At 34.1% G+C, this 13,064-nt stretch overlaps 1 protein-coding gene across 1 annotated transcript; it reads left to right on the top strand.

Moving 5' to 3' along the window:
- Positions 1 to 7,166: 7,166 nt before the first annotated feature.
- LOC104109606 (uncharacterized) lies at positions 7,167 to 12,036 on the top strand. The gene is made up of 8 exons (XM_009618953.4): positions 7,167 to 7,321; positions 7,704 to 7,880; positions 7,975 to 8,216; positions 8,303 to 8,509; positions 8,587 to 8,679; positions 8,764 to 8,865; positions 8,959 to 9,324; positions 11,811 to 12,036. The coding sequence occupies exons 2-8, from the start codon at positions 7,706 to 7,708 to the stop codon at positions 11,898 to 11,900; spliced, it is 1,275 nt and encodes a 424-aa protein (XP_009617248.1). The 5' UTR covers positions 7,167 to 7,321; positions 7,704 to 7,705; the 3' UTR covers positions 11,901 to 12,036.
- Positions 12,037 to 13,064: the final 1,028 nt, after the last annotated feature.

Raw genomic sequence — 13,064 nt, 5'->3', positions numbered from 1 at the left:
TCGTTTCAGCCATGAATACCACTTGATTTCATAAGTGCGTAGAGAACTGGCCTTACAAAATTCTCCTTGAAGCGGCTAACACTTCACACTTACATAGGTGATTCCTAAACGTGTCATCCCGTAGATACACAATTTGATATACCCCGTATCAAATTTAGAAACCATTTAAAAGCTTTAATGCTTTATCCTTGGTATTGAACATTGTCTCATCACGAGAATGGACCAAAATATTGTAGTTGACAATGTTGAACCGTTATTAATGACTTTGTTTGATCTCCTTGAACCTAGATGTTGGGATCTCCAGTCTTCTAGGTAGAGTTACCGCCACAATGACTTGTTCACGGCCATAGTTCCATTCCCTTCGATGATTTCTCAACTACCTCTCTAGTTAGGCCTTTCGTAAGTGGATCCGACATATTATCGCTTGACTTTACGTAGTCAATCGTAATAATTCCTTTAGAGAGTAATTGCCTAACGGTTTTATGTCTTCGTCGTATATGAGGAGATTTACCGTTATACATAACGTTCCCAGCCTTTCTAATTGTCGCTTGACTATTGCAATGTATACATATTGGGGCCAATAGTTTGGGCCAAAATGGAATATCTTCCAAGAAATTTCGGAGCAATTTAACTTCTTCACGAGCTTTATCTAAGGCTATAAACTCAGCCTCCATTGTAGAGCGGGCAATACAAGTTTATTTGGACGACTTCCAAGATACCGCTCCTCTACCAATAGTGAATACATATCCACTTTTGGATTTAGAATCAGTTGAACCGGTAATCCAATTTGCATCACAGTACCCCTCAATCACCGTAGGGTAATTACTGTAGTGCAAATCAAAGTCTTGGGTATGTTTTAAATATCCCAAAACTTATTTCATCGCCATCCAATGAGATTGACCTGGATTACTCGTGTATCGACTCAATTTACTTATAACGCACGATATATCTGGTCGAGTACAATTCATGATATACATTAAATATCCCAACACATGAGCATAATCCAATTGTGATATGCTTTGGCCTTTGTTCTTTGCAAGTGCAAGATTCACGTCAATTGGAGTCTTTGCAACATTAAAATCTAAGTGCTTGAATTTTTCAAGTATTGTTTTAATGTAATGAGATGGCGACAATGCCAGACCTTGAGGAGTCTTATGGATCTTAATACCCAGAATTAAATCGGCAACTCCAAGTCTTTCATATCAAACTTGGTGGTTAGCATACGCTTAGTTGCATTTATGTTGGCAATGTCATTACTCATTTTCAGCATATCATCCACATATAAGCAAACAATGACTATGTGATTTAGAATATTTTTATTGTACACACATTTATCACATTCATTTATCTTAAAACTATTTGACAACATTATTTGGTCAAATTTCGCATGCCATTATTTGGGTGCTTGTGTTTAGTCCGTAAAGGGACTTAATAAGTCTACATACCTTCTTTTCTTTACTTGGAACAACAAACCCTTCGGGCTGTTCCATGTAGATTTCTTCCTCAAATCTCCATTTAAGAAGGCCGTCTTAACGTCCATTTGATGAATTTCAAGACCATATACCGTATCTAATGCTACTAAAGTTTATATGGACATAATTCTTGTAACTGGAGTGTATGTATCAAAATAGACAAGACCTTCTCGTTGTCTATACCATTTGACCACAAGTCTTGCCTTATATTTATCAATAGTGCCATCATCTTTCATTTTCCTCTTAAAAATCCATTTAGAACCCAACGATTTATTTTCAGGAGGAAGATCAACCAATTCTCATGTATGGTTGTTCAATATGGATTATATTTCACTATTGACTGCCTCTTTCCAAAATAATAATTCCGAAGAAGACATAGTTTCTTTAAATATCCGAGGCTCATTTTCCAATAAAAAAGTCACAAACTTTGGTCCAAATGAAGTAGACGTTCTTTGACGTTTACTACGTTTTGGATCCTCCTGATTAAACGTACTTTCTTTTGTTTCTTCCCGAGGTCGTTTAGATCCTTCACCAATCGACTCGCATTCCTTTTATACGGATATATATTTTCGAAGAATTCAGCATTATCTGATTCTATAACCGTATTATTATGAATGTCCGAATTTTCTGATTTATGAACCAGAAATCGATATGCTTTACTATTGGTCGCATATCCTATGAAAATACAATCAACAGTTTTCAATCCTATCTTTACCTTTTTGGGTTTAGGAACTTACACTTTTACCAAACACCCCCACACTTTAAAATAATTCAAGTTGGGCTTCCTTACTTTCTATTTTTCATATAGAATGGATTACGTTTTGCTATGGGGTACTCTATTTAGTATCCGATTAGTCGTAAGAATGGCTCCCCTCCCCCCCATAAGTTTTGTGGCAACCCAGAACTTATCAATAAAGCGTTCATCATCTCCTTTAATGAACAGTTCTTTCTTTCCGCAATCCCATTGGATTGGGTGTGTAAGGGGGCCGTTGTTTGATGAATAATTCCATATTCTAAACATATTTCTTCAAAAGGAGATTCGTATTCACTACCCCTATCACTTCTTATAATTTTGATTTTCTTGTTAAGTTACGTTTCAACTTCATTTTTGTATTGCTTGAATGCATCTATTGCTTCATCTTTACTATTAAGTAAGTAAACATAGTAATATCGAGTATTGTCATTAATAAAAGTTATGAAATACTTCTTTCCACCGCGAAATGGTATTGACTTCATGTCGCAAATATCTGTGTGAATTAAGTTTAAAGGATTTGAATTTCTTTCAACTGACTTATAAGGATGTTTAACATACTTAGAGCCTGTTTGGCCAAGTTTCTGGGAGGCCAAAAGTATTTTTTAGTTTAAAAAGTACTTTTCGAAAAATTTGAGGTGTTTGGCGAAGACGAAAAAAATACTTTTGAGCAACAGTAGAAGCAATTTTTCTGCTTTTGGAGAGAAGCTACAAATTTTAGCTTCTTCCAAAAAGCAGAAGCAGAAGTAGAAAATTAATTTGTCATAGACAAAAATAACTTTACAATAAATTGATATTTTTTAAATTATTCCTCATTAATTTAACATTTTTATTCCTTTTCCTTTTTATTTCTACCATACATTTCTTCTCTTTTTTATTTCAATCACATTTTTATTCTCTTTATCCTATTTCTAAGAGTAAATTTTTAATTTATATTAAATAATATATTTTGATATATTTAAATTATCATATAAATAATAATTAATACTAGATACTCAATGTTATTACTTTGGAATAACTATATTTTATATTGATTAGAGTTTCTAATTTAAAATTTTAATTTACGTTTTATATTTTAATTAATTATTTTATAAAAAATATTTAAATCATTTTAAAAAAAATAATACTAATTGCAAACCGAACATTTACTGTCCTTTTCATAATTTGATACTTAAAAGTACTTTTTAAAAATTGGCCAAACACAATGAGCTTGCAAAAAATACTACTCAAATGAATTGGCCAAATACAAAATGCTATTTTGTAAAAAGCACTTTTGAGCAAAAGCGTTTTTCAAAAGAAGTAGTTTTTGGTAGCTTGGCCAAACAGGCTCTTAGATTCCACACATATTTGACATTTTGATTGTCGCATTCAAACTTAGGTAATACTTTTAAATTAATCATTATTCGCAAGGTTTTATAATTGACATGTCCCAAACATATATGCCATAAATCATTTGACTCAAGTAAGTAAGAAGAAGCTGAGATTTTATTATTGTCAACAACCATTATATTAAGTTTGAAAAGGCCCTCAGTAAGGTAATATTTTCCTACGTACATCTCATTCTTACTTATTACAACTTTATTTGAAACAAACACACACTTAAACCCGTTCTTAACGAGAAGTGAAATAGAAACTAAGTTTTTCCTTATTTCAGGAACATGACAAACGTTGTTCAGAGTCACCACCTTGCCAGAGGTCATCTTTAGGAATATCTTTCCATAACTTTCAATTTTGGTCGTTGCAGAATTTTTCATAAAAATGGTCTCGTCGGGTCTAGCGGGAGCATATGAAGCAAATGCTTCTTTAACATCACAAACATGGCGGGTGGCTCCAGAATCAATTCACCACTCCTTAGGATTTTTCATTAAGTTGCATTCAGACAACATAACGCACAAGCCATCAATATCATCATTTGTTTCAACCATATTTGCTTGACCCTTTTTCTTCTCTTTCTTTGGAGCACGACATTCTACAACTTTGTGTCCAAGCTTGCCACAGTTGTGGCAGTTTTTCTTGAATTACTTCTTCCTAGGATAGTTCTTTGGTCCAGAAGACTTCTTCCTCTTTTTCGAATTAGTTGGATCAGTCTCAACAATATTTGCTCCCATAATTGTTGAGTTTCCACGTGTCTTCTTTTCTGCAGCTTTATTGTCCTCTTCGATCCTCAATTGAACGATGAGATTTTCGAGTTTCATCTCTATGCGCTTGTGTTTCAAGTAGTTCTTAAAGTCCCTCCATAAAGGAGGCAACTTCTCAATTATTGCTGTAACTTGAAATGCCTTATTGATAACCTAACCTTCAATAAAAAATTCATAATTAATAACAAAATTAATACTTTCAACAGAAGCATTAATTCAGATTATACCTTTAGCGAGAAGATCATGAATTATAACTTGCAACTCTTGAACTTGGGTAATGACATGCTTGCTGTCTACCATCTTATAGTCCAAAAATTTGGCTGCAACAAACTTCTTCAAACTGGCATCCTCAATTTTATTCTTCTTTTCTAACGCATCCCATAGTTCTTTCGAAATTTTCACATTACTATAGACATTGTAAAGATCATCCTCCAGTCCGCTAAGAATGTAATTCTTGCATAAGAAATTTGAGTGCTTCCATGCCTCAGTCACAATAAAACGTTCATTTCCAGGAGTTGATTCCGGCGGTACCGGAACGTCCTCCTTGAAGAACTTCTATAGACTCAAAGTAGGCAAATAGAAGAGCATCTTTTGTTTTCAAAGTTTGAAATCAATCCAGAAAATTTTTCCTAGCTTTTCCGCCGGAGCCGGTGGTGACACAGAACAACTGGAAGTAACAACATTACTCGTAGAACCAACCACGGGGGGATGGGGGGGAGGGGTTCTGTTTCTGTCATTTCTGTTAGTCATACAACATAAACAAAATTAATTAACGACGAAGTATTTAAAATCTTCGAACCGAATAAACTTTAACAGAAACAGATTAAATACTACAGTGAAGATTTTATATTTTCAAACCGAATACACAACAAGTAGAAAATCACAAAGATTTTAATCTCGTAATTGAGTAGAAAGTCCCAAGGACTTTAATCTCAACCAAGGAGTAGAAATTCCGAAGATTTTATTCTTCAAAATGAGAGTAGAAATCACTAGGATTTAGTCTCTCACAAACAGAGTATAAGATGAATACAGAAAAAAAAAACATTAAGTTCCTTAAGCTTGTTAGTATTCTATATTCAAAAAACATAAATGAATTCATAGTGTTTTCTTAAGGAACTTAATTACCTCCTAGTACCCGAGGTTTAGGATTATTTTCTCCCAGGATAGAATGGATTACCCTCACTGGTGTAGTGGTACTTCAAACCCCAGTGGCTAACGAACTCAAAGAACAGTAGCAAATCATACTTACTGTTTTCTTTTATGTTAAAAAAAATTATGCAGAAGGAAGAAGGAGAAATAAGAATTTTCATAAGGAAAATCTGAGGGAAAGTTCGTGTATTTATAGCCAAAACATTGGGTAATACCGAAGAGTTGCAACTCTTCATGTAAGGCTGCAACTCAAAATTAACATTACAGAAACAGTTAATTTGGATAAAGTAATATTGTGTTAATATCTTGATATTAACAAATGAATTTAGTCCAAAAAATTAATCAATCAATTGGCCGAACCCGAAGCCAAGCGACAACAACGGCGCAAGGCTTGCCTTCTTCTCAACTCTTTAAGAACTAGAAGAAGTGCAATTCTATATATACTCATCAAAACTCTTTTCCTCCTCCAATATGGGACAATGTCCCTTTGTCAAAGAGAAAAATTAAAAAAAAATTTATTTTTCCTTCCATTTCCCATTCGGTCTATTTTAAGGTATAACAAGCTTAAACCCAACACGATTGAGCCCAGCATGCTTGTATGCTAGAGTATAATTTGTACTAATTGTATCCTACACCATATGACAACGTTTTTGCCGTCCATAATGAGATTCTAGCTATATTTTTTGTTTATTAGGTGCTCAGACTGCAACAAGATGAGTTCTTTTGTAGATAGATATATACCAGTGTATTTGAAAGAAAGTTCACCACAAGAAAAATCCAAGTGTTGTAAGATCTTCTGTCTTTCACATTGTAGCATCCCACCAAAATACTGAACTCTTGCCTAAAATAGTATGCACAATTGAAGCATCTGAAAATTGGATGAAACAGTTGTGTTAGACAATTACTGCAGCTAAATCTCATTTGGCAAAGAGTAACAAATCATCTTCAAAGCTCAAATGAGTGATCTCAAATGTTGCAAATCTAGGATGAAACTTTAACTCTTTATCTGACTCAAGTTCATTCAAAAGTTTACCTAAATACTCCATGGCTAGTGCAAATAAAAAGGAAGACATTGGATCTTCTTGCCTAAAATAAAACGGCTTTTCATGAATGTCTCTTGTGATCGATATTTAAAAGTCAAAATTAGGTGAAATACAAAAAAAATTTAAGTGAGAAAGATAAAATACAAGAAAAAAGTGATAAAATCTTTTAGCCGTTATAGATATCAATTGGGGATCAAATAGTTGGAAAGTGAAATCAATATATGATATTATTATTATTTTTTTAAAATTTTTATTAAGCCATTCGCTTAAAAAAACCGAGTCGAAGTTTTAAATATTACTCCCTCCGTCCTAATTTATATAAAATTTATGTAAATGTGTTTGATTCGCCATAGAGTTTAAGAAAATTTTTTTTTTTGAAACTTACGGTCTAAAACAAGCAATATATATTTGTATGTTATAAATTATCTCATTAAAAAATAAGAAATTTAATATTAAATTATTTTTAAATGTGAAAGTATGATATTTTTCTAATATCGACTAAAAAGAATATGACACATAAATTGGGGCAGGGTAAGTTCAAAATAAAACGCATAAGAAAAACTTTGATTGATAAATACATTCATTTTTAGGACCTTTGATAATGTTTTTATTTAAAAATAATATTTTTTCTTCTCCATTTATGTCTCTCAACTAAAAAAAAAAAAAAAAAAAAGGAGAGAAAGAGAGGAACTCCCATCGATTCAAAAGCTGAAGCTGTGAAAAGGCACCAAGTCCACCGAAACTCTCCAATTTATTGTTCCATTCAAGGTAATTTCATGCCTCAAATCATAGATAATTTGTAGAATTTGTGATGAGTAAGATTTTGACCTAGGTATTGAAATTGGGGATTTAAAAAATTGCAGCAGTTTCTTATGTGTTTATTGACAGATTTTCCTTTGGGTTAGTGATTTTCAAGTTATTTTCTCTTCAGCGAACTTCCATTTGTTTGTTACATGCGAAGAAAATTTGTAAAAGGAAAATTTTAACGGAAATGCCGAATTCTTCCTACCTAAAATTTTATTCTCTCTACAGTCTCAAAAAAGTTTAGGCTGAAATCCTTTTACTGGACATACAGAAAACATCGAAAACATGTACTTAGAGAAATAAGACATTTGTTTGTAACAGCATTACTAAACTTGTGGTTTTACAGGTATGCCTAAGAGAAAGAGGTATCCTCCTAAGAGTCGATCTAGGCCAACTCAAATTCAACGTGATACTCAAAATCAATCTGAAGGACAAAGTCTTTCACAAACTCAGGATGAAGCCGAAAATCCTCTGTCCACTTACAAGAGAAAGTCCAATAAGTATTGGATAGTTGATGTGATTGGTATATAGTTTTAAATTTTAAAGTTTTGGTGTAATTGGTTTCATTGACTAATATATTGGATACTAATAATAGATTGATTGACTTTGCATGTTAGATGAGGAGGGAGTTGTAAAGGAAACAAATTTGCGGGTGCAAGACATGTTTGTACTTCCTATGGGAAAGAAGGTTGTCTTGGAGTGGAATAATCGCAACCAACCAGTTGGAGAGTCAGCTGGCCTTTTGGGAGGATTTCTAGGTTCAATTGCAAGCAACTTTGAATATTTTCCCATTGGTTTTGAGAAATGGCCTAAGATTCCAAAACCATACAAGGAACACGTTTGGACTAACACTATAAAGGTAGTATGAGATATAGTTAACTAACTAGATATGATTTATTATTTGTTTTATTTACTAACCTTTAATTTATTATGTTTGTCTTGAAGCCAAAATTTCAAGTAAATGATGAGATGAACAAGAAGTATATACTCGGAAATATTGGGAGGAAATGGAGGGACAAGCGGATTAAGTTATTTGATGAAAATTATGACCCATCACTTGGTAAGGATGCCAATATTGACTTGCCACCGGCTGGGATCAGTAAAGACCAATGGGCACTTTTCTTGAACTATAGATTGAATGAGAAAACTATGGTAATAAGCATACATTGAAAATGTTCTAGTAATAGGTACAACTTTTTTAAACTTTCTTGTTTTTGTTAATAATGCAGGAGATTTCTTGTAAAAATCGTGTAAATCGACAAAAACAAACTGTTCCTCATATTCTTGGGTCGAGGTCAATAGCTAGAACGATGCATGAACTGGTATAGTTAATCTATTCGTTGACCTTTGATAATTTTATAAAAAAAGTTATTTCATGATGTTACTAATTCGATACAAAATGCTAGGAAATTAAAGCCGGGAGACCTTATACTAGAGGGCAAATGTATTCTATTGCTCACAAGAAAAAAGATGGGTCTTTTGTTAATGATGAGGCTAGGCAAAGGAGTGTAAGTACAACATCTTATTTATGGGTTTGTATAGTCATTGGAATAATATTAGTTAATTTGCAAGGACGATTACATTATTAATGATATATGCAGGAACAATTAAATATGCAGGCAGATGGGACTTCTTCTGAAGCAGATACCTATATAAATGTCTTTGGGAAAGAACACCCAGGACGGGCTCGAGGTATGGGATTTGGTGTATGCCCATCTCAGCTCTTCAGATCCACTTGTAGTTCTGGAGGATCGCCAGTGTCTCCATCCAGTGGTGTCCCATCAAATACTGAATGGCAAGCAATGAAATTAGAGTTACAAGAGAGTAAATCAAAGGTTAAAGCGTTGGAGTCAGAATTGCAAAAGAGTAAATCAAGATTTAAAGTTTTGGAGGATCAAATGTCTTATCTTTATCAAAACTTTGCGGGTCAAAGGCCGCTTGGTTTTCCTAACTCTACTGCCAATCAGGTAAACTCATGTTTTGACTTGGTGGATGATTAAACTCTTTAAGTTATTCCTTATAAATGTTCACTACTTCTGCTTTACACTTTTGAGTTATGTGAACTTATGCTGTGTTGAAGTTTGTATTACAATGAACCCATTGGAAGAAGACTCTCAATTAATTGATCTTGAGAAATTATCAGCTCCAGTGAAACTACTAACTTAATTTCATCATCTTACAGAGTAAGACTAAGAAGATTTACTTCAGTATAAAAGAAGTTACTAGAGCAGATTAGTTATTGGCTATTCTCTCTTTTCTTTTTTTTCTTTTTTCTTTTTGTGTGTGTGGGGGGGAGGGCACACAACAATGGTGTCCGGACTAATTTTTGCACACTTCGACTATTCCACCGGGCACATTGTACTTCCCAACCAGCACAAGTACTAGGTAGGTCTGCCCACTAAGAGTTAGGTAGATGGGGAAAAAAATCACCTAACGTATTTTTTTTTCCTTTGTTGGGATTTGAATTACGATCTCCAAAGTTTGCAATCACTTCATTGACCACTAGGTCATACCCTTGGCTGCTTAGTTCTCGGCTGTTCTTCTTGAGTAATGAACAATTGATCAGTCTGGCTGCATTCGTGATTTACTGGATGCTATTAACTTTCTGCCGAAACTCCTTGTATATTTGTTCTGTCATGGGTTGATGAGATATGGAGTTTCCAGCCCTATGCGTACTGTAGCAGTGATTTTTGCTGATAGATACCAAATTGGTCTCTGACGAACAGGATTCTTGCTAAAGTTTAAATTTAATCTGAACCTTTTTTCTTTCAAACTCTTCTGTTTTATCTTTTCATAGCGGGGGAGGATTACCAAACTAGATTGAATATCCAGCAGAATGATGTTCTTTAGGTCTTGAGTACAATTTTCTTCCTCTTTTAAACGTCAACCTGAAGTTCCTGTCAACTGAATTGTCTTCTACCATTTTCAATCACATGAAACTCCAAAGGTGGCCGTCAAAATAGCATAGAGGTAAAATAACTTGAATAGAGCAATACGGGAATAAATTTTTGCTTAGTGTTTTCAAGGCATCTCTGGAAGAATTGTAGAAATTAGTCTGATCCTTATTTCTCTTGACATTGCTGAGAAGAGAAATAAGGTTGTGCATGGTTGTTTGTTGGCATCTTGGATTATGTACTAAATACTTTTATTCTTGTTGACAGTCTACAGACTGAGCTTACTTTTGATATTATTGATAGCTATAGAGATTTGATGCACTTGCTTTTTCAGTTTCAGTTTGCATTTGTGTTATTTTGAGATCTATTCGTTTTTTTGTGGGAGTGCATTAAGATTTAAGGGCATGTTCAATATCTGGTGCTTACATGATAAAATACATGTTTTGATCTGTGGAAGAAGTAATAGGAGAAAACAGAGGCGGATCCACAGTGTAAAATATGGTTCACGTGAACCCGTGGTCCTCGGGTTAAAGTATAGATATGATGTACATAATTTGGCAAAAATATATATATATATTGGAACCCATGGTCAAAAGAGACAAAGTAGTGCACTGGTTTTGGTCTCTTATTTCCAATAGCCTAAGGTCGGGATCAAATCCCCTACAAACCTTTTTGTTTAATTTTAAAAAAAAAAAGTTACGGTGCACCCATCCTCCGAAAATCCTAGATCCGCCTCTGGGAGAAAAGGTCTAGGCACCAAAGCGCACAGTGTTTACGTTAATAGAGACTTCATTTGATCTATTAAAGTTCCTTTGTGTAAACTGATCGAGGCTAGCTGCCTGAAATATTATCAGTGCCTCTTGTAAATGTAACTCGAATGAACAAAGGGGAAAGCTTCCAGGTTTGCGGGTAGCCCAATTTTATTTGATTGTCTCCCTTTCATGGTTTGTTCTTTCCCGTTTCTTCTGGCAGGTTATGCAATCTCGGTTTACGCAAGGTTTTCTTTTTACAAAAGTCAAAACATACTTGCTAAACTATTATGAAAGTTATTCAGGATGATGGGAATGACATTATTCTACGTGAATATTTAGTTATTCTATACATCAATTCTTTTGAACGCCGCCTTCATAGTTTTGCATCTTGCTTTGCTTGTGCATAGAGGACTCTCTTGAGGAGAATGTCGCTTGAGTGCGGAGCAGGGTATGCCAAATGATTCATTATATTAGCTAATTGGATAGTATATGTGCTCATCTTTCTTCATTTGGTAAGCGCATATATTTATTACCATTGGTCTCCATCATTGCTTTGTGTAAAGTTAAATCACTAGTCTTAAAACACTGTACCGTACATGGTTTAATTTGCTAGACACCTTCTCTGCTTAATTTCTCTGCAGAGCAAATTTGGCATGTCACAGTGACAGATTTTTTTGAACAAAAATCCAATTCCTTCCCATCATCTTTTTGTAGGGTCTAACTTGCCTAAGATTAAGGTACAATGTGTTGCTAATCATGATTAGTTCTTGCTGTGAATTTACTAGCTTTATTATTGTTTAATTTCAGGTTGCTGACTTAAGGTCACCAGTAGAAATACAACATTCATCATCTGCTAGTCACGAACCACAAGGTCGAGGCACTTCAGCTGCTGCCTAGTTCTCTGTTCAGGAACAAATGAATTGATACCTTAGTACTTTCTGGCAGGATTAGAATTACACTTTCTGTAATGATATTCGATAATGAATTTATGTTTGAACAAGATTTACATTTTAAAATTTAGAGTATTGATTGATCTGACTTTCAACAACAACAATATACCTAGTATATTCTCACAAGTGGGGTCCGGGGAGGGTAGTATGTAGGCAGACCTTACCCCTACCTTGTACAGATAGAGAGGCTGTTTCGGAAAGACCCTGGCTCAGGTAAGCACAATAATCATCGGTAACCAAAAGCAATATATGAAAAATAAAAAGGTTATGGGGGAAGGAAACAAAAGTAAAAGCGATAGTCAAACAAAACGAACCTAAAGCAAATTGATCTGACTTTGTTATTAATTATTATTAATGTTTGTGAATGTGTTGATGGATTAAAAAAAATTATATATGCTATTTCAATCAGGTATAAACTAGTCGTAATTATAAAATATTAAAAATAATTAAGAAATAGTAATAATTAGATTTTTTCAGCGGTTTGAAACAAATACAAGCAAAATAATAGAAAAAACTGAATATATTGCGGCGTTGGCATGATCAATGGGTGCCTTGTAATAACTCTTTAAAAGCTCGTGGCTGGAGGGGTTAGTTGAAATGATTGTCTTTAATTCTTCTATGTTGAGTGAAGCTGAGATTGTTAGAAGAGCGCTGTATATTTGTGTGAATGCTGTCTCATGGTTTGACACATTCGAGGCCTCTAAGTTGCTTTGTATATTTAACTGAATCTCTACTTTAATACTATAAGCTATGTTCGCTGTAAACAAATGTAATATATTTTAGCAGCAGTTGGTAATTGCCGCGACTTCGATGTATAAATTGCTTGCGGTGGTTATTCCGGCGATCAGTTGGAATCCTCGCCCAAATGATCTCTCAACTATTCTAATTGTCAAATTACCTTTTTTATAGCGATTTTAATTATCACTAAACTCTTTTTAAACAGTCACTAATCACCAAACTTTTATAGTGGATGTAGGGTTGGATGAGATTGTTTCATTATTGACCATAGGTAAATTTTTTTTAATAAAGCGCATTTGCTTATATTCTGTAAAGGGGTGGTGGGAGAGGTAGGAGACTAGAAGGTACAGTTAGGGTATGTCCAATTGTAAGG

This window comes from Nicotiana tomentosiformis, chromosome 7 (genome assembly GCF_000390325.3).
Source record: "Nicotiana tomentosiformis chromosome 7, ASM39032v3, whole genome shotgun sequence".
NCBI lineage: Eukaryota > Viridiplantae > Streptophyta > Magnoliopsida > Solanales > Solanaceae > Nicotiana > Nicotiana tomentosiformis.
Note: the sequence above shows the minus strand (reverse complement) of the source record. Positions and strands in the feature narration are given on the sequence as shown.